Raw genomic sequence first — 20,352 nt, 5'->3', positions numbered from 1 at the left:
TTGGTAATAGGCTATAACTTAGATAGTTGGATTTATTATATTTTTAAGGTGTTTTTTTTCACCTGCCTGGAGCTCTTGAGAGTAGGATGAAGGGAACAGAAGTAAGTCACCAAAGCTAATCTACTCTGTAAAGGCTTCTCGGTTTATAAAGGCACCCCAGCTTGATCTGCCTCTAAAACCATTAAGTGTTTGGTTTATCCATCAGCGCCCACACCATACTTTCTTTAAATGTTACCTGCAGCAAATTCTGCTCGTGTTCAAGATGAATAGTTGGGCCAGGTCTCCGTGTCAACCTCCGCCTCTCTGGCCTTGACTCCTTCCTTGTAATAGGGCCTTCTGTTGTTGTGTGTTTTTCCCCCTTGACATTTTTAATCTGTTTAATTGGGTTCTTAATATAGACCCATGCACTTTAGCTTTGGGAGTCTGCCCAGTTCCTGCTATCGAAGGAGGCACTTCCCAGAACTCTAGATTGATTTGTTCCACTGTCTTCCCCTTTGCCAGTGAAATCCTTAAAAGATGCAAGTAATTACAGGCTGCTGCATTTTGTTGCTTTACTCACCTGTAATATGGCACTCCATGGGTTGTCATTTCATAGCTATTTCTAGAAATTGCTCTCGAACTAAGCCTGACCCTCCTCACCCTGATGTTTTCCTTTGAGTCCTCTTTTTGCTCTGCCATACTGTCAAGACTGAATATATACCTTTCTATAGGGCAGAATATTGTGGTGGTGCAATTGTGGGGAATGAGGGGTTCGGGGGCTCCCCTTTATCTAGTCTCCACTACCAGCTGAATATCTGCATCCTCCCTTGCTTCCAAATTGACTTCTTAGAGCATACAGCTTGCCATTGGGGCTGTCTCTTGATCCAGAACTTCCCCCAGGGCCCAGCCTTACCGTTAGGCAGAGTGAAGCAGCTGCCTCAGGCAGCTGTCATGAAAGCGCAGCAAATGTATTCAATTTCTTGCAATGTCACATTGTGTTCAATATTTTTATTCACCGCGTAGTTTATTTGCACATTTTTAATGTATGTTTTATTGTTAGTCTCCATGGGCCTTCCCGTTGGAGGGCAAAACAGAGTAAGCATAAATAAATTACTTTTCTTGCAAATGCTAAAAACAAATACCAAGTTTGGGCTGTCTGGTTTCAAGGGGTGTTCTTGTTGCTGCTGCATGAATCATATTTCTCACTTATAACTTTGGAATTTGTGAGGAGAAACATAAATTCAAAATCTCTGTTCAAATGTTACCCATGAAATCCCACTTCCACCACTAAAGCTGGGAAAAAAGCATATTACCTTCAGTAAGCACATAAAGTAAGAAGGGCAGCAACACAATTGATGATACATGACTGGCCATTCTTGGTGGTGGGTCAGTTCTTTAGGGCAGTGGGTCCCAAACTTTCCACCTCCCCAAGGACCACTTGAAAATTGCTGAGGGTCTTTACGGACCACTTAATAACATTTCTGTCTGTTGTAGCAATCGTAATGTGCTTTGCTGTTTGGTTTTCATTGTCATTTGATTGCTTCGTTTACTTCTTACACATTGCATTTCCATAGAATTCTAATTTTAAAACCATAAAAGACAATATGAGAAATAAAAGGAGCTCAGAGAAGCTCCCCTGGCTGGGAGGGCGCTGCCTGCAGCCTCCTTATGCCAGCAGACTGCCTGAGCAGATGCTTAACTTTAGCTGCCACTCTGCTGGGCATGTCCTGGACCTTGTTTAGTGGTCATCCAATCCGCTGCTTGATAGAGTCCTGGTTGCTCCTGGGCCCTAGTGCCCATCCTGTCACTGTTTATGTGTGCAAGGTCTACCAAGTGCTCTGTAGCATCTTGAATTGATCCAAATCTGCCGCCCCTCCCATCCTGTCGCTGAGGCACCTGCCTCACCTTGGCTCATTATTAAGCCGGCCCTGATATTATATATTTGTTTCACCATGTATTTTTGTATATACTAGAAATTAAATGTTTAGAAAATGAAAAATCCAGTGCTTTAAGTCAGCATTGTCTGATTTCGGTCAGTGCCCACTGTGCCACATCACTCTGTTTAAAATGGCAGCTTGCAGACTCAGCTGCCTGATGCTGATTGGACTGCTACCACTGGCTACTAGAGCTTCTGCCAGAGCCCAGCCTTACAGGTGAAGGCTTATTAGAGGGTACGTCACCAAGATCCCCTCAAACCCAAAGTCCTGAAGGGAAAGCTCCTGCAGGTATTCCTGGGCAAGGCAAGATGTTTGTTCCTGCCCATTGGCTCCCCATACCTGTAGCTGCTTCATAGATGAGTGCAATCACGGATACAGATTTATGTCTCATTCTTAATAAGAAATCTTGCTTAAGCCAACATCTATTACGGCTTTTTTTACAAACAAACAAACAAACCCAGTGATATGTGTGAATTGGTAACGGTGATGTATGCCCCTTGCTGCCCTGATTTTTAATGTATCTTTTCACATGATGTGTTAGCACCAATTTCTCTGGTAATGAATTCGTGACTGCACATTTCTTATCTGTGGAGAGGATCATGTTAAATATTGAGCTATATATGCAGATGTATGACACGGTGTTCTGGATGGAAGAAAGATTAATCTGGTGATGAGTCACTTCCCTCCAGCCATTTTTATATTTACTTTTAAAAACAACAACAAATTTATACTGCCTGTTTTCCCTTTTGGATTTTAGGGTGCTGTAGAATCCACTAATCATAACAAATGCAGTAATAAAAGAATAAGTAAAACCCATTACAGTACATTATGCATTCTTGGGTTCAGAAAAAGAACCTTTGGCAACTTTTGTGAGGAATTGTTGCTGGTGTTGCTCTGTGCTACCTAGAAAGGACAGCAGATTGACACGTCCTGACATTTCCTGAGGCTGCTGTGTTCCTTTTTCTTTTCTTTTTGTGGAGAAAATGTCAATCTGCTGAGTCCATCCAGTACATACCCTTAATATCTCTACCTGTGGTAGTCCGTGGTATTGTGACAAATTGTGTCCTGTTCATCCACCCTAGGTAAGATGTGTAGTATCCAAGGCCGGCTGGGTTATTTTGGCACTTGAGGCAGAAAGTCCCACAAGTGACTGTCCCACAAGCACCTCTCCCCCTCCCTGGCAGCACAGTTTTGAGGAATAACAAGAATAATAGCCAATGCTTTGTTAGCAATTTTCTGCCCTTCCCTGACACTCAAAAGTCACCTCCCTGGGGCAGCTGCTTCCCTCTACCTAAGGGCAGGGCCAGCTGCATGAGGACAGCGTAATAACCATCACCACCTTTCTTTTGATGTGCTTTTGGACATTTGGGATAAAACCAGTGATATTTCTACCTCTTACTACCTGCAGAAAAGTTTTGAAATTGAGCAAGACACGAGCCCTAAAAACATTAAGAGTAGCCCTGCTGAATTAGCCCAGTGGCCCATCTAATTCATCATCCTGTTTTCATAGTGGCCGACCTAATGCTAATGGGATGCACAAAAGCAGGGCACAAGCACAATGGCACTCTCCCTTCTTGTGCCTCCGACGCTTGACATCCTGCCTTTAAAAAATTGTCTAAACTCGTTTTAAAGCTATGCAAGGTGGTGGCTATTGCTACATCTTGTGGGGCTTTTTAAATATATACTGTATATATATATAATTAGTGAAACATCTTTATACCACTTTTTCAAAGACACCAAAGCAGTTTACAAAAAAATCCTCTGAAAGACAAAATCATTAATAACAAAGTTAAAACATATAATAAACATGTATGGCCTTTTCAGATGCACTGTATAACATTTCTGGCTCCCTAAACCATGGTTTTGTAAGCCAGGAACAGCTGTCTGGTCTGTACACTTCTCCTTTGCATCCTGACCTCCTCCACTGACTTGGATGCTGTGATCCTAGTCTCGTCATGTCTTAAATGGGGGGACTGTGTTTTAATATTGACTTACCAACTAGGATCCAAAGCCACAGCTTTATCCTGGAGGATGATTATGAGGAGTGGGGGGAAGCATACAGCCCCAGCACTTTCTCCTGGCTTAATGAACATTATTGAGCAGGAAATGTTGCACCTCAACTGGCCAAAAAAACATGACGAAACAAGAAGTCTTACAACCTTTCCAAAAGAATATCAATGCAAGAAGTTGCATAACCTCTGTGGGACGTAGGATGCAAAGGTTTGGGACTGCTACTGGAAAAGCTCCATCCCAAGCTATTACTGTCCAAACTTGATGTGTGAATGAAGCAGATTGTATGCCATCTAAGTAGACCTCTGCTGGCAACTGGTCTTGTCTGTGTATAGATGGTCCTTAAAATACGAGGGCGTGCAAGATCTTAACATGCTTGTGGGTCCTATTAGCATTTTCTCAATTGAATTTCCAGGCTCTGTTGTCCTTGGCTCAGAAACAAACACCGTGCAGCTACCATAGCTCTTTCATTATGGGAACCTTATTTCTAAAGTTACTCCCTAAATGATGGGGACCCACAGAGTTTGTGCTTCGTCTGGGCTGTAACCACATCTCCCTTTCACAAACAGGAGCCCACCCATCTCTTTTTCTGCCTCTCTCAGCCTCTGCCAAAACCACCTACATTCTTTAACCTCCCAACCCTGTGTGTTATCTTTGTCTGCAACTCTTCCCTCTGGCTGGCTGGCTGTTCTGTACAGAGTTCTCTGAATGTGTACTTGGAAGGATAACCAGTGCTTGGATAATCCAGTCCTTTGTGTTCTCTCTGGCTGTAAGTGATAGTTTGGTCTGTGGTGTGTGTTTACTTTTTTCCTTACCCCTAAACTTAGAAGAATGAGCTATATGGAATATGAAAGGACTCCTGATTACTAAAGCTGCCCACACAAGGCAAATTATGTTCAAATTATGGTGTCCTTTTTTCCCCTTCTTTAAAAAAAGAGTGTATGGAAACTGTTATTCTGATGGGTCCAGTGCTTATTTCCTTTGTAAGTTACTTACATTTTATACTTTTACTTAGATTTTATAGCTTTGAATCTCTTATATGCTGGGAGATAAGACAATAGCAGAAAGACTAGAGAACCACAATGTTTTAAGGACCCTATTGGGCCAAATTACTGCTTCAGCAGATGCCTTTTGCACCAAATTAATCCAGCACAAAAGGGATTTGAAATTTAGGGGCAAGCAAGGTATCCCAGATGAAAGGTTTTCCATTACCCTGGTCTATAAGATGATCCCACATCACACTCTTTTTAGACAGACCAGAGAGTGGGTGCACATGAGAAAATAAAAATTATCTCCAAATAGTTTTATTTTTGCTCCCTCTGCCTACCCAGCTATAATGATGGAAAGAAGACCTTAAGTTTTCATGACTCACTCTTCTATTGTGTAGTAGGAAACAAGGCAAACTCCCTCGGGGACGAGCAAAGGGTCATACCAAAATATCTCCTCCTGTTCTCCCCAGAGTGATGGGTACAGATTCCCAGGCATAAAGGCTGTGGGGTGTGTGTGTGTGTGTGTGTGTCACGAGTGTGGCATGTTCGCTGTCAAAGGCATCTGGTTAGCTTGCAGAGCAGGGAAGAGAAGGGCTGCAGGCTACGTGCAGTCAAGGCGGTTTCCTGCACTGACAACTTTGCCTTGTCCATTCTCGCCCTCATTCGAAATACACTTCCCACCCTCATTTTGAGAGGGTATGCTGTATCTTCATTGCAGGCTTCGACTTGTACCCTCTTCCCCACCCTGATGTTATTTGTCTCGGCTTGGTGTTTTGCTGCTTCTGAGGCCACGCTTCCATATTTTAATTTTAGGTGTGGGTGGGTTACAGAGAAGGCTTTTGCTAGCTTTTTGAGAAGAGGCATGGCTCATTCTTGCATATTATTGTCTCTGTGAGAGAGACAATATTGTCTCTGAGAGAGAGAATGATGGCTACTTCCCTTCATGTGCTTTAAGAAACACTGGTTGGCAGATCCAATGTCAGAATTAACCTGTACACGCCGTTCGTGGAAGAGCTCCAGATTAAAGGATGTGGGAGCGCTGGATTGAACTGTGCAGTGAGCCTCCACATGGCTCCCCTGGTAGCATTCACACATTCCTTTCTGCCCACCGCATTCCACCCCTGACTGTTCCTGAGTTTTGGAGAATGAGCCACCATTGTGCTTCTTGTGCTCATTCCAAGCTGCTCAAAAGAAAGTTTGGAGCCCAGGAAATCTGGCACTTACAGGTCCTTTGCTGCCTTTTCTATCCACCACCTTGCCGCCTCTATCTGTTTACTTCCAAAGTAAATGCTCATTGAAATGCTCATTGTGACGTTATGTGTGTTTTGGAGTTGTATAAGCTCACAGGACTTTGTTCAAAAGTAAATTCCACTTCAGTTTTCATGTGGGAAGCTTCTAAGAAAGTGCATCTGTGTGTGTTTGTGTGTGTGTGTGTGTGTGTGAGAGAGAGAGAGAGAGAGAGAGAGAGAGAGAGAGGATGCATTTGTTTATTCCAGCCCATTACCTGGAAGTGCACCCCTTTCATTATCTTCATTTGTTGTCCCCAAAACCTCCTGTCAACAGTCATATGTCTTGTCCTTAAGACTCACCCACTGATCGGTTCCTTGGTCATGTGTGCTTTGATATTCTCTAGGTGAAGCTTTCCCAACTGGGTGTCCTCTAGATGTCATCCCTGACAACAACGAATCATGCTGGTTGAGGGGGATGGTAGTCCAAAACATTTGGAGGTCATCAGGTTGTGGGAGGCTGCTGTAGACTATTGTTATTTCTGTATTGGTTTATTCCATTAATCATGTTTCCTTTTCCTTTTTCCAATGAAGCTTTGACAGTGAGATTCATCACTAAGCGATTTATTGGTGATTATGACCCAACTCTAGGTAAGTCTCACTTCTGGCTTATGTCTCTCGTACACATTCAGAGTGGTTGTTATTTATTTATTTATTTATTTATTATTATTATTATTATTATGGAGAGTTGGCTCCAGCACCAAGAGCAATTGCCATTTAGCTCTCAAATACAAACTGTTTGAAGGAAGTGGTGAGGGTGATAGTTTAATGACAGTGCACATGCTTTGCATCCAACAGGTTACAGGTCCAATCTCTAGGTATGGTTGGGAAAGACTTTTGTCTGAGAACCTGAAAATTTGGTACCAGTCGGTGTTAGATAATACTGCGCTAGATGGTCTGGCTCATTATAAGGCAGCAGCCTATATTCTTATGATGGAATTGGGGAAGCTAACTAGTGCTACTACTTTCATACAGCATCAATGGACTCTCTACTTGGTGAAAATAATGTCAACGATTGGACAAGATGCTATGGTGGTGAGCTGAAGGTTTAGTGCAAAGAGTACCTAGCACTTTGTTCATTTCTCCATTGCCATCTTGCTCCATTTACCAAGCAATTACATTCTAGAAAATGCCTTGATATTGGACCAATCAAGCTGAATCTCCACTGGACTGAGTGTCTGTTCTTTGAATATAATAATAGAACAAAGCACCATCTGAAAATCCTTTCATAGTTCCCCAGAAAGCCTACTTTGCCTCCAATTCACTAGTCATTTTGAAAATTTAGGTCATTATGTACATGTTGTCATTTAGCCTAGAGAGGCTGACAGTCTCCCATCTGCAAGGGATCCCACCCCCACCACACCCCAATTGTCAATTTGGGAGAAACTCGTGGTAAATTAGATTAATACCTGTTCAGTCCTACATTTCCTCATTTTTGTTTTCTTTGATGGCGGAGGTATTCTGCACAAAAGCAAGAGCTATCCCTCCCCCAACCTCCAGACTCTTCAGATCAGGTGCCTAGATAACATGCATGTGTCCTGAAATTACTGCATTTTCAACAAGGCAAAGAAGCCTGCCTTGGACAGAGCTGGAAGCTGATAACTCTGAAAAGAGATGGAGTGATTTGTGAAGTGTTGGGCTTGAAGAACTAACAGGAACTAGTTTGGGATACTGGAGCCCTCAGTAAGGCTTCCTGCTGTGTTGTTGTAATAGCAACATAAACACCTCCATTTGGAGTTACATATTTAGAGGTTATGCTGTTAGTCCATCTGGCCTTTTGAGGATGCTGTGGGAGTAACATCGTGTGGGTTGCAGCTTCCCGAATGGTTACTAAAAAGGTCTGTTGATGTTTTCTTCTTTTTCTTCAGAGTTTTCCGCCCCTCACAGCTGAAAAGCAACTTGCCATTTCCGTCTTGTCTTTTCAGCATTTTTTATTCTTGGGCTGGGTTGAAATCCTATGCACACACTTTTTTTTTTTTAAGGAAATAAGCCCTTATTGAACACAGTGAGGATTACTTGCAAGCAAGCATACATAGGATTGCACGGCATGTCACAGAATTCACTGTGCACAAAATAATTTGGCTGCTCTGTGGAAGTCAGAGAGGGCTGTGGGTGGGGAGGGTAAGCAGAGGGAAAGACAGAATCACCTTTATTCTTTTCCTTTTGACAGAGAGGCATTATTGCCTGCCTTTGGGTATATTATTCTCCTCACAATGTGACTAGACAATATATGGCACGTCCCCACCCTTTAATCCACAGTGCATATGGACAGGCTCCTTTATCAACACATAGATCTTGAGCAGGAGAAGAATAGTTCTCGAGGCCAAGATGACTTAATAAGGCTTGTGGGAGCCTGGACATTTCATAGTTAGAGGGCATGTGAGGTTTCAAGGTCAGAACAAGGTGTTTGGGAAGAAATATGTTGCTGTGCACAGCTGCCGTTCAGGGCATCTTTTGTTCACTAGGTGGCCTTTTCTGCCTTCCTTGGGCTGAGTTTTGCCAGAGCAACTGGTGCGCTTTCATTTTAAGTCACTGGCAAAATTCCCTTTACCGTCGTGGTCCTTCCCCCACCCCACCAAGACTAGTCCCAGAATCTCTTCATTTTGAAGCTTTAGCTCACACTGCAAACAGGAGGCTGGGCTCATAATGAACTTTCAGTGATGATGGGCTATATTTCTATCCACAGTCACAGTGTGGCCAGCTGCCATTGCAGGTAACAGCCTGCATACTACAAACCTCTCTGTCCATTTGCACACACACACAAACACCCAATCTACTTTTCATCTCTCCTTCTGGAGAGCTCCTTTTAGTTCCTCTCTCCTTCTACATCCCACCCTTCTCTGAGAGCCCTTGTTGTGTCTGAGGTGAGGCAGGGGGCATTTGGGAAGGGGCTCTTCTGTTTTGGCACCCCACTTGTGGAGCTGTCTCCTTTGGAAGGCTCACCTGATGCCCTCCAAAATCCTTTAAAAATAAATAAATTATTGGGTTTGAAGAGTTTTGCCGTCTGACTTTACCTGTTCAATAGCAGGCTATGGTGTTTTCTTGAGTTTTATATTTTGATTGTAAACTGCACTGGAAGTTCTCGAATAGAAAGGTGGTATATAAAAAATAATGATGAGGTTAATAAAAAAATACAGGTGCATAAGATTTCTAAGCAGTGCAAGACGTGTAGGGGGATTTTCATGCTGGGCTGTGTACTTGCTTGTGAGCAGAACCAGGAGGGCAGACAATCGAAGAGAGCACTCTCCACTCAGCATACTTTTAGCTTTTATTTTTAATTCTGCTTTGCGCATATGCCAAGGGATTTCTCATACATGTTTTATGTTCCACAGAGATGATTTATAGGCACACAGCTGTCATCGATGGAGAGATGGTGCATTTTGAAATTCTTGATACAGCAGGTCAGGTAAGGTTCTGGTCACTATATCTCAAAACGAGGGGACTGGGAAGGGGCCAGAAAAAAGCCACCAAAATTTCCCAGAGGGCTTGGGCTATAAAATTTGGGGCCATAAAATTTGAGTCTGTTTATCTTGGAGAGAGGAAAGGCAAATAAAGGGGGGACATGACAGAGATGCATATAATTATGGCTGTTGTGGACAAAGTCAGTAGAGGCATTTTGTCTCTCTTTCTGATAATATCAGAACCTGGGGCCATCCAGTAAAGTGGAATGGCGAGAGATTCGGGACAAACAAAAGGAAGCACTTCTTTCCCCAGTGCAGAGATAACTTAAGGAATTCACAGGCACAATATGTTTTGACAGCCACCAACCTAGATGGTTTTAAAGGGGATTAGATAAATTCACAAAGAATGAGACTTAACAATGGCTATTATTCATAAAGGCTATATTCTGCTTCTAGAGGCACCATGCCTCTGAATACCAGCTACTGGGAAACAGTAGCAGGAAAGGGCTCTTACCTTCAAGTCTTACCTTGCTGCTGTCTTTTTAATCAGTATTTTTAGGTTTCTTTTCTGTCCAAAGGCCTTCAGCATTGCTTAGACAAGATAGACAAATCCAAAATCAATAGAATCAAACTATATAAAAAGACAGACGCAAAGCAACAGCAAACATTTCCAGTCATTAAAAACCTCAGAGGCATCTGGTTGGTTGCTGTGCTGAACAGGATGCTGTGCTAAGATGAACCATTGGTCTCAAGCAGAAACATAAACTAATAATAAAGCGGTGGAGGTGGAAGCTGGATGTCCCCTTACCTACTTTCATTCTGTAAATGAAGTGGGCAGTTAAATTGCGTTAAAGGGTAAGTAATCCCACCTGGCTGGGTTTCCCCAGCCCTAAGAAAGAGAGTGCCCTAAGAAATATGTTTCTGAGATGTAAACAGTGTGGTGGCTAAAAGGGTGAGCAATGAGCCTGGAAATCCCCGGACCAAATTTGTGTTAGTTGTGAACTTACTGTCCAGCCAGTGTCTCTTAGCCTTGACCCCTCTACTGGAATTATACTGACTGATCTCACATAGTTGCTGTAACTTTTATTCCGATAAAAAGGAGCCAATGTGCTGGTTACATGGTTAGAGTGTTGGACTATGACCAGGAAGATCTAGATTCAAATCTCTACTTTGGCAAAGTCTCAACATGTTACTGGAAAAAGGACATTATCTATCTATCATCTATCTATCTGTCATCTATCTATCTATCATCTATTTATTTATTTATATATAAATACATACATACATACTCTGCCCATCTGGGCAGCTTCCAACACAAATAAAAACGTAATAAAACATCAAACATTAATAGAAACAATCAGATCCAATATAAAAAAAATCAGAATAACTTTAAAATAAACAACTTACCGTATGTTTTGGCCCATAGGGCGCACCGGCCCTAGGAAGCACCTAGTTTGGGAAGCACCTAGTCTGGGAAGCACCCCAGCCCCCAGAACAGGCATCTCTCCGCAAGCCTTGGGAGACCAGTGCGACTTCCCGCCGGGCTCCCACGCCTTGTGGATATCTGCCTGAAGCCCAAACCAGGTTGGGGAACAGCGGGATGGCGGCGCTGTGCCTCCCCGCTGTCCCCCGAGCTTGTGGGGCTGGCGGCGGGGAGAAGTGCGCTTCTTCCCACCACCAGCCTCCAAACCAGGTCAGGGAACCGAAGCCCGGGGCGCGCTGTGCAGCGCGCCCCAGGCTTCGAGATGCAGGCTGCTATCTGCAAACCTAGGGAGCACGACGGGAACTCCCGCGGGCTCCCAAGGCTTGTGGATAGCTTTCTGAAGCCTGGAGAGCGATAGGGGTCGGTGCGCACCGACCCCTCTCGTTCACCAGGCTTCAGCGAAAGCCTGCATTCGCCCATAGGACGCACACACATTTCCCCTTCATTTTTGGAGGGGAAAAAGTGCGTCCTATAGGGCGAAAAATACGGTATATCAAATAAAGCAATATTCAATAATCCATTAGACTTTAATAGTAAACAGTAAAATTAAACATCAGCAAATAATAATTAAACAGTTTACACTTACCAATTACAATAAAGAATTACTAATCTATAATCAATAAAAATAACAGCAAATCACAATGCCATTATAAAATGGTAGCAGGTCCTCATACAATAAATAAATGCCTACATTATTTCACCAATAATGTCTGTTTCCAAGTAAGTTACTTTTAGACACAACTGTACTGCTCTCCCTTCCTGAGCAACATTGCACATTTGAATTTAAATCTAACTTGTCCCATTTTAAAGACACAGACAGAATGTAGCATGGACTGTTAGGGAAGGGTGGGAGCTCAGTTACAGAGCACCTGCTTTGCATGTAGGGGGAGGTGTTGGCAAGCGCAGGGGAACTCTGAGGCTTGCAGAAGCACAACAAACTTTAGGGGAAAACACCCAACAGCCCTTGATGGCTGAGGATGCCCATTGGGCGTAGAAAGGTGATTGATTGTTGTTGGAGCCATGGAATGGAGTAGCTGGAAACTTGAACAGAAGTTCTTCACATTACAACCTTTTGTTGCAGATCCCACTTGTGAGTTTATAATTTCATTCTCTCTCTCTCTATTGGCCAAAGTAGATGAATTGTGGCTGACCAAATCTGGGACCTGGATGACCACCGAACAACTGTCAAGTGGGCTGGGTGGGGAATGGTGCAATCTGCAGAGGAGAACCAGTGACCGGAAAGGGGGTACATAACCACCATTGGTCATTGTGTACAGATGTTGTGAGCTCTTTGCAAAGAAGGTGCCATGCTTATACAGATTTGCGATTGGTCTTTCTGTCCTAGGAGGAGGACTCTCTACAAATTGAAGAGAAGATAAAGTGGGGAGATGGCTTTGCTGTGGTTTACTCTGTCACTGACAGGTGCAGCTTCGACGAAGTCATGAGGCTCTGCTTCCTCATCAACCACATCCATTCCAGCCCAAAGCGGAGCAGCGCGAGTGGAGAGCCGCCCGTCGTGATTGTCGGGAACAAGAAGGACCTGCAGTTTGACCGCATGGTGTCCTCTGAGGATGGGGAGAACCTCTCCAAGGCCCTGAAGCATCCTTTCTACGAGATCTCTACCAGGGACAGCTATGAGGAGACGGTGGTGGTTTTCAACACTTTATACAATGAGCTGATGAAGCAAGGTCATTTTTCCCCTGGGTCCTTCAAGAGGCGAGCAGTGTCTAAACTAATGGAAAAGATCCCGAAGATTCACGCCAACTCGACTCTGGCCTCGGGTGGCAGGAGCCTGAGCTTCAATTCCTTCAGGGACTACATCCCGGAATGAACTTCTGCACAGGCCATTGTGAAATGATGGGCAGTTTACACAGGGACCAGCTGGAGTTGGCAAGGGAGAGTGTGCAGAGCTGGTGAACTGGCAAGTCCAGAGACCTGTGCATTGTTAGGAAAGGTGTTCTTTCCCCCTAACTACCTTTAAAGGCAGGGAGGTCACAGGGTGACCCTAGACCAGCTTTGTGGTACAGCAGTACATAAGACCAACCTGACTTAGTCAGACCAAAGGTTCACCTAGTCCAGTATCCTGCTGTGAACAGGAGCCACACAGATGCTTCTGGGAAGCTAACCAGCAGGATATGAAGGCAATAATCTGCCCCCCTCCCCCCGTTTCCACCTCTGGCAATTGGTATACAGAAGTATACTATCTCTATAGCTGGAAGTTCCATTTAGCCATTATGACCAATAGCCATTGATAGACCTAACCCCTGTGAATTTTAAAGCCTTCTTTGCTGGTTGCCATCGCCACATCTTGTGGCAGCAAATTCCATAGCTAAGGCTGATGCGCCACATTTTCTCCTTGTAGAGATTAGTCTTCTAAATCCTGGGTGGAAGGGCAGCTGTGAATGTTCCTTTGGTCCATAGTCTGATTATTCTTTTTGGGCACCCAAGAAAGCAAGGAAAAGTGAAAGTGGATGCCTTTGCCAAGGCTGGACTCTTGATGCGGAGCTCCGCACCAGCGCGGTCTTGTTGAGTCAGTCTTGTTGGAAGGAGGGGTGGTGGGATCTACAAGTTTTGCAAAAGGCTTTTTAAAAGGCTGATTAAGATGTGTTCTCATCTTCCTGGCTCCTGCTAGTATGTTATTGCTCATTCCTGTCCATCAGCATAATGGTTTATGCATCTGACCTTTTTCCATAATGGACCAAGGCCAGTGGCCCCACCAGTTTTCTATACAGTACAGTCAGGATCAGTAGAAGAACATGTTGGAAGTGGCTGAATAAAGGTTTGGTTAGAAGGGAGTTCTGTTTACATTGAGCAGCAGTGCCATGTGACTTCATGGCAGGAAGCACTGAGGTCAGAGAATAGGGAAGTTCATGGAATTGTGGAGCTTCAGGCTGCAAAACAATGCACACTATCCTAGAAGTGAGGCCCACTGAGGACTGTAGGACTTACTTTTGAGTAAACGTGCATAGGATTGCACTGTTAGTGACCAGAAGCGCATCAAGTGTGCCATAAGACAGCTTCTTCCACCACCAATCTTCCTGTGTAGTTAGTACCATCAGTATTCAGATAACTGACTTTTTATTGGTGTGTAGATGTCATAGCAGGGAGCACTTTCAAGTCTCTCCTCCTTTCTGGCAGATTTTTTTTCTTGAAGTAGGAACATAAGAAGCTGCTTTAGGGCAATGGTCGAACCAGCCAAGTACTATTTGTCTTAACCAGCAGCCAACTCTCCAGTATCTCAGCTTTGTCCATCGTGTTCATTTCCTGCTCTTTATTTAACTGGAGAAACCAGGGATCGAACCTGGAAGCTTCTGCTTGCAGAGCATATGTTGTGTCATTGAGCTATGGCCCTGACCCAAATTAGTTATTTCTTCCTCTTTTAAGGCTGCATCCATTGTCATGCTAATATACTTGTAGGCACTTGCTGTTCTGGAAGGAAAGATGACCAACTTGTTCCACAAAGGCTTCCATTCTACCGTTCAACACTGGAAAATAGCATTCTGTTTGCCTCCTGCTTTCTTCACTGACTTCTGTGTAGGCAACTCAGAGAAGCTCTGTGTGTTGCAAACACAGATATTTTAGTTGCAGCTTGAGGGGTTCTCCATAGATCTGAAAATAATAAACATATCTGCCTCCCCTTCAGCAAAACCCCAGGGCCATCTTTTGCTTATTTCTGACAACAAAAGGAACTGCCTTCACCCAACAAGTCTGAGAACATAGCTCCCTCTTGAATTTGACTCTTAGATCCAAACTAAGCATTTTTAAAGTCAGCTTGTGTGGCTTTATAATTACATTCTGTATTGTAAAATGATATGGTACTCTGCTGTTGACTAATAGCTGTGTACAAGCAGGAAATGGAATCAGAGTATATGAGGTGGGCATGGTGAGAGGAGTACAGCTACAGGGAGAAATACAATGAAGCCGGAACTAGATGATACTGGAGGTTTCCAAGATCTGGACGCTGCTAGAAGTTGTGGACTACAACTCCCTATAGCCAGAGCTTGAAAGTTGTAGTCCAGAACATCAGAAGGGCACCAATTGGGCTATCCCTGCCCTAGGCCTTTTCCGGTGGTTCAAATCTATTCCTGTGTTTTATTTCAAAAGTGGGCATTGCCACCGTGAATCTACTTAAAATGGAACAGAACTCTTTCGTTTTTATCCAAGGTTACTAAAATAAACACTTTCTTAGATTTGGGGCATTGTCAGCTCAATAGCTGCCACCTGGGTTAGGAGCTTGACTCTCCCTCTCCCTGCAGTTTCTAAATCCTAAATCAACACTGTTCCATGGGGCACCCGGCAGTGATCTCAAGAGAATGAGTAAGTGTGAAATAAAAATATCTTCAAAGCCCCAATCACAAATCCAGGCATATGTTCAAAACAAAGGCTTAAAATTCTCTCAGGATGCTTGACTTTTTAAAGGAGCCAGGACTAAAAATTTCCTTTCCCTCTTTTAAATAGCCTAGCAGAACTATTGTTGGATTGACTGCTAAAGTGGTTTGCTTTCACAGTCAAATGCTATTCTGGTTTGTCTCATGGGTCGGGGGGGGCAGTTATACCTATCTCAATTGAAATTTCTAAGAAGCAAATTCTAAATTAGAGTCTATGTCTGTTTCCACAGGTGAAGGCTGTTAGCTGGAAGATTTTTTATTTGCTAGCCATAGTGTATGTTCAAAAAAGATTTTAATTTAAAGGATGATTTGCATGTGTCTTCAGTAAATTTTCCTGTTGAAGAGGTCCGGAAAGCTAATCCTCATGAGAGCAGCTTTATATATCTGCATTGTTTTATACAACTGTATTCCAGCCACTGGAAAGTGCATAGCATCCTTTCTGATACCTTCTGTTATTAATGGATTCTGCTGAACCTGTCATGGGAACTGTAAAATGTACTTGCAGTGGTATATAGATTGGATTTTCTAGGAAAGGGGGTGATGATTCACATATATTGTTATAAAAATTAAACTTGTCCAGCTCTTTACAGCCACTTACACCACCTTCATCCAGGTTTCCAACCTCTCACAGCCAGAAAAATCTCACATCCCCACCAGTCACTGAAAATGGCGGCTACTGTAGTTTTCACAAAATACACAGTATTTCTCATGCTGCGACTTGATTGGCAGTACATAGTTACTTGCCTAGCTGCCCTTTGTGACAGACAGTAAAATTACCCCCCCAAAGCAGTTTATGCGCTTCTTCATCAAACGGAAACTTTAATTTGCCAAAATTAAATTTCACCCCCTAAAATGACATGTCGTACTAGAACATAAAAAGCCCTTTTCCTTTGAGGAATCTATGTATGTGCTTCCTGTTCTGTTAAGCAACTTTCCACCAGCCATAGAGGTACTGCAAGGAACTGCTGCTTATTTTATATCCACGCTCATACACATAAGAGAACTGAAACAATCCTGCCTCAATGAGGGCCTCCTCCCCAAAAGTACAAACCTTGTACAATTGTTTGCTCCACAGTTTGGGGTTCCTTGGGCAAGATATTTAAGGTAGGACACACACACACACACACGCCATTGCTGCTTCCTGCTCACTTTCCCATAGGGCTGGAGGTTGGCAAGCAAAGGAACTGGCTGGGTGAAAGAGGAGGAACCGTATTCATTGCCACTTTTGGGAGAGGGCAGTTAGTGAGTGGTAATAGCTGCTGCTGTTCCTTGGCTCAATGTCACTTGCCCAACTGGGTGGCTGAGTGAGCAAACGGATAGCAGCGAGGTGCAGCCACAGGGGACTTGGGGGAGTGGACCCTTGTAAGACACTGGGACCCTCAGCATCTGCCCACGAATACTGGGCAATGGATGGAAATTTCTCTCAAAATGTAAATGCCATTATTTTTAAATACTTCATAATGTATTTTACATGTATATATTTTTTTTTCTTGTAACTTCCGTTGCATTTTGTAGACCTGGTGCCAGAAATCTTAATGGTTTGCTGAGGGTGAAGAAAAGCTGTCATCTTCAGCAACTGTTTGTATATGGAGTGGTGATGATTATTCTGTGGATTAAAAAAAAATATTCTCAGGTTTGTTTCTTCAAGCCATTTCATTTTAGACGTTCAGATGTAGCCAGTGTTCAGCGGCAATTGAGAATTCACGTGAAAAGAAAAGGGGAGGAACTCAAGGTTGTGTTAAGATGATTGTTCCATCAGGAATGCATTTCAGCTTACCCCATGGAACGATGCCCCCCTCTCCTCCTGATCCCCACAGAGCCAATTTTTTTGGGGGGGAGGGAGGAAGCCTGGTTACTCCAGTGGAAGGCTGTGTCCAGGCATAGATCTCTCTTACTGGAGATTCCAATATTTTTCCGTCTCATGCAACTTAGTAGAGATGACAAAGTTGGGCATGTTTTCTTCCAGAGGCAGTCAGCTGTTTTATTTACTTATTTGCAAAACATTCTATAGCACCGACATTAAGAAAGAAAATATGGCAGTGCACAACAGAAGTCCAACAATAAATCTGCGTTCATTGAACAAGTACAAAAACATGTTGCAGCTGGATGAGGAGCCATCCCAGGTCACAACTGATGCGCTGAGAAGTGTTGGGTACATCCTGCGCAGCTGCCATGTTGTTAAAAGGGGAATATTATCTTCAAATAGGTGGTTTGTGTTTGTTCTTTGTGTGGGAGAGGAATGATCTATGGGAATTCACGGTCACATGCTCAGTGTCACCATGCGGGGTGGGGGTGGGGATCAGATGTGGCTACTGAACAAAAGTTGGTTTGGCCTTGACTGCTCATGCTGTTAAAGACCAGCTGCTGTCACCAACAGTAGGATAACCCCATTATTACCCCCACTGCTGTGGAACCACGTGATACAACCCCTGCAGCTCCCGTTGCTGCCACTGTTTGTCTCTCCAATGGAGGAGGTTGTGAAGCCCAATCACGGATGGTTTTCAGCAGTGGTCAAATGTGAGGTCCACACTTGCCTTGAGCTGCCCTGTGAGGGTGTTGAAATGAGACAGATTGCTAGTCCAGCTGCAGAATGGCTCCTTTTAGTCTTCTATCACTTAATCTTTCTGAAATCAGCCTCAGCTTCAAGCGGGATAGAAATTGGATAGCACAAAGATTTTCCATTGCTGCCCATGGCAGCAGCCTTACGTTTATGTATATATCTCTCAGGAAACAATGACTTTGCTTTTCAAACTTTTCAAGGACAGGAACACGCTCCTGGGAATGTTTAAGTGTGTGTGTGTGTGTGTGTGTGTGTTCCTCTTCTAGTCTGAAGAAAGGTATCAGGACAGCCAAGCCACAGATTTTACTCCAACCAAAACCTTCCATTCCTATAAACATGCACATAATTGTGCTGGATCTCCCCCAGCAGCACTTCTTATGAACATTCACAGCCCTGATAGATTGACACAGATGAAGGGCATTACCATTCAAATACTGTGTGCATGCCGCATCTTGTGATCAATTATGTGTGGTGGGGCTTACCGGCCCCTCCAATATTTTATTAAAGTTGGCACCCCTGCTTCCATGGAAGTTGATCTCCCCACCTCTACCTACCTATACACAGGCACGCATGCACATACATACATACATACATGAACACTACCACCAATACCATCCTTTTTGCCTGGTAGCAGTCCTGTAACTCGGAAACTGTCTTTGTTTGCACATCACAACAATCCACACTTGGGCTTACTGGGATCGTGTGAATATTTTCTCAGAGAGGCACTCACAGCTTACTTTGCTGCTCTGGGCTTGGTTACAGTTTGTGATCAGTGAGGTAGAGAGAACTCTGAGCCCAGGTTCAGGCAACACACTAAGATAAACTTTGGCTTAGCTCTTCATGGTGTAGAAGCAAAGAGGATGGGGAGGAGTTAAACAGCTGTGGTCTCCTCTCCACGCGCCTGCACATTCACAGCGTCCTGGGAAATCATGCCATGGTTTGGCTTATGATGCCTTGCCAACCAGGCCTATATGGAATTGTCACTTTTTGTCTTTCTGTCGTTTTCTTTTGTGGCCTCTCTTTTTCAGCTGTATTCTGCATGTGTATATATTTTCAAGTAAAAGGCCTTTTAATCAAAAGCCCACTTCAACCTCCTCCTTCTTCCAAATGTCAGAAGATTATTTGTCCTGTTCTTGGCTATAAAGAAGCTATGACTCGAGCAAACTCATGGTATTTGAATTGTCAATCTGCATTTGCTAAACAGGCATTACCTGTTAATATTTTAAGTGCATTACTGCTGAGCACAGGATTTTCTGCAGCCAAAGAATCAATTTTTTTATATACCAACTGGATCAGCCACCTTCTGTGTCAATTATTTTATGTTGCCATATTTATTGTAAACTGGATGGTCTATAGGCAAAACTGAATCAATCAGGGCTTATTCAGGTATCACAGCACCAGACAACCATCAGCCTTCTCACAGTTAGACTAAGAATCCAGAGAATGGAGAAAATTCTTAAAGAAGACAAATGTTAACTTCCCAAGTTTTATATATACAGTGTATATAAAAGAGAAAGAGCTGACTAAAAAACTTCTGTTCCCTTTTGTTATGTGAAATGGCTTATTCATATAAGAAAGAGTAGTTTGGGTTTTTGCAGAAAATGTTGTTTCATAATCCATACAGTGGAAGCAGTGGAAGGCTTGCTTGTCAGTTCCCCATTCAAGTACATACAAGTTTTTGACTATCAAAACATTCATAAATCTGCTTTGCTGAGACTTCAGCAGCGGCGAGTCTTTCCTGCTGCTCTGCAGTTACTGTGGGAATGAGGGAGAGCCAGAGGCTGCCTGAGGACACAGCACTCCCTCAGGGAGGGACAGTCAGCAAAAGAGTAGAGTCTGAGGTGAGGAGGAAAGCTGTGCTCCCACAATACAACCAGTCCCAAAAAGAGCAGGGGCTGTAGCCTGGAAGAAGGCAGAGACAGGGCTGAAGGCGTCCGGCAGGCAGCGGCTCTCAGCGCTCGCTGCGGTCCCCGTGCGTCAGGGCCGCGGAGGGCACGCCAGGCAGCCCCTCCTCACAGCCCCGCCGCTGCCGCCGCAGCTGCTGGGCCATGTTGCATTTTCCTCGCCTCTCTGCCCTCCTCCTCCTCTGGGCAAGCGGCGTCGTTTGGGCGGCAGCGCCAGCGGCAACTCGCCTCAGATCACCTGACACGGACCCGCCGCCGCCGTGGCTACCTTACCGTAAATACCCAAGCCCAGGCAGCAGCAAGAAGAAGCTGACAGCGGCGGCAGGTTAGGGGGCGCAAATTACTTGCCTTGCCCCGGGTTAAAAAAGGTAAAGGTACCCCTGCCCGTACGGGCCAGTCTTGCCAGACTCTAGGG

General features: G+C 44.0%; 1 protein-coding gene across 2 annotated transcripts in view; it reads left to right on the top strand.

Moving 5' to 3' along the window:
* The window catches only part of LOC128417339 (ras-related and estrogen-regulated growth inhibitor-like), a 28,614-nt gene extending 11,509 nt beyond the window's left edge, over nt 1-17,105 (top strand). The window contains exons 2-4 of one of the 2 annotated variants that reach the window (XM_053395829.1): nt 6,736-6,792; nt 9,534-9,607; nt 12,431-17,105. In XM_053395829.1, coding sequence (XP_053251804.1) covers nt 6,736-6,792; nt 9,534-9,607; nt 12,431-12,916 — 617 coding nt within the window. In that variant the 3' untranslated portion in view covers nt 12,917-17,105. Of the gene's footprint in view, nt 1-6,735; nt 6,793-6,922; nt 7,716-9,533; nt 9,608-12,430 lie in introns of those variants that run through there. The other variant, XM_053395838.1, reaches the window with a different exon arrangement.
* Nucleotides 17,106-20,352: the final 3,247 nt, after the last annotated feature.

This window comes from Podarcis raffonei, chromosome 1 (genome assembly GCF_027172205.1).
Source record: "Podarcis raffonei isolate rPodRaf1 chromosome 1, rPodRaf1.pri, whole genome shotgun sequence".
Taxonomy (NCBI): domain Eukaryota; kingdom Metazoa; phylum Chordata; class Lepidosauria; order Squamata; family Lacertidae; genus Podarcis; species Podarcis raffonei.
Note: the sequence above shows the minus strand (reverse complement) of the source record. Positions and strands in the feature narration are given on the sequence as shown.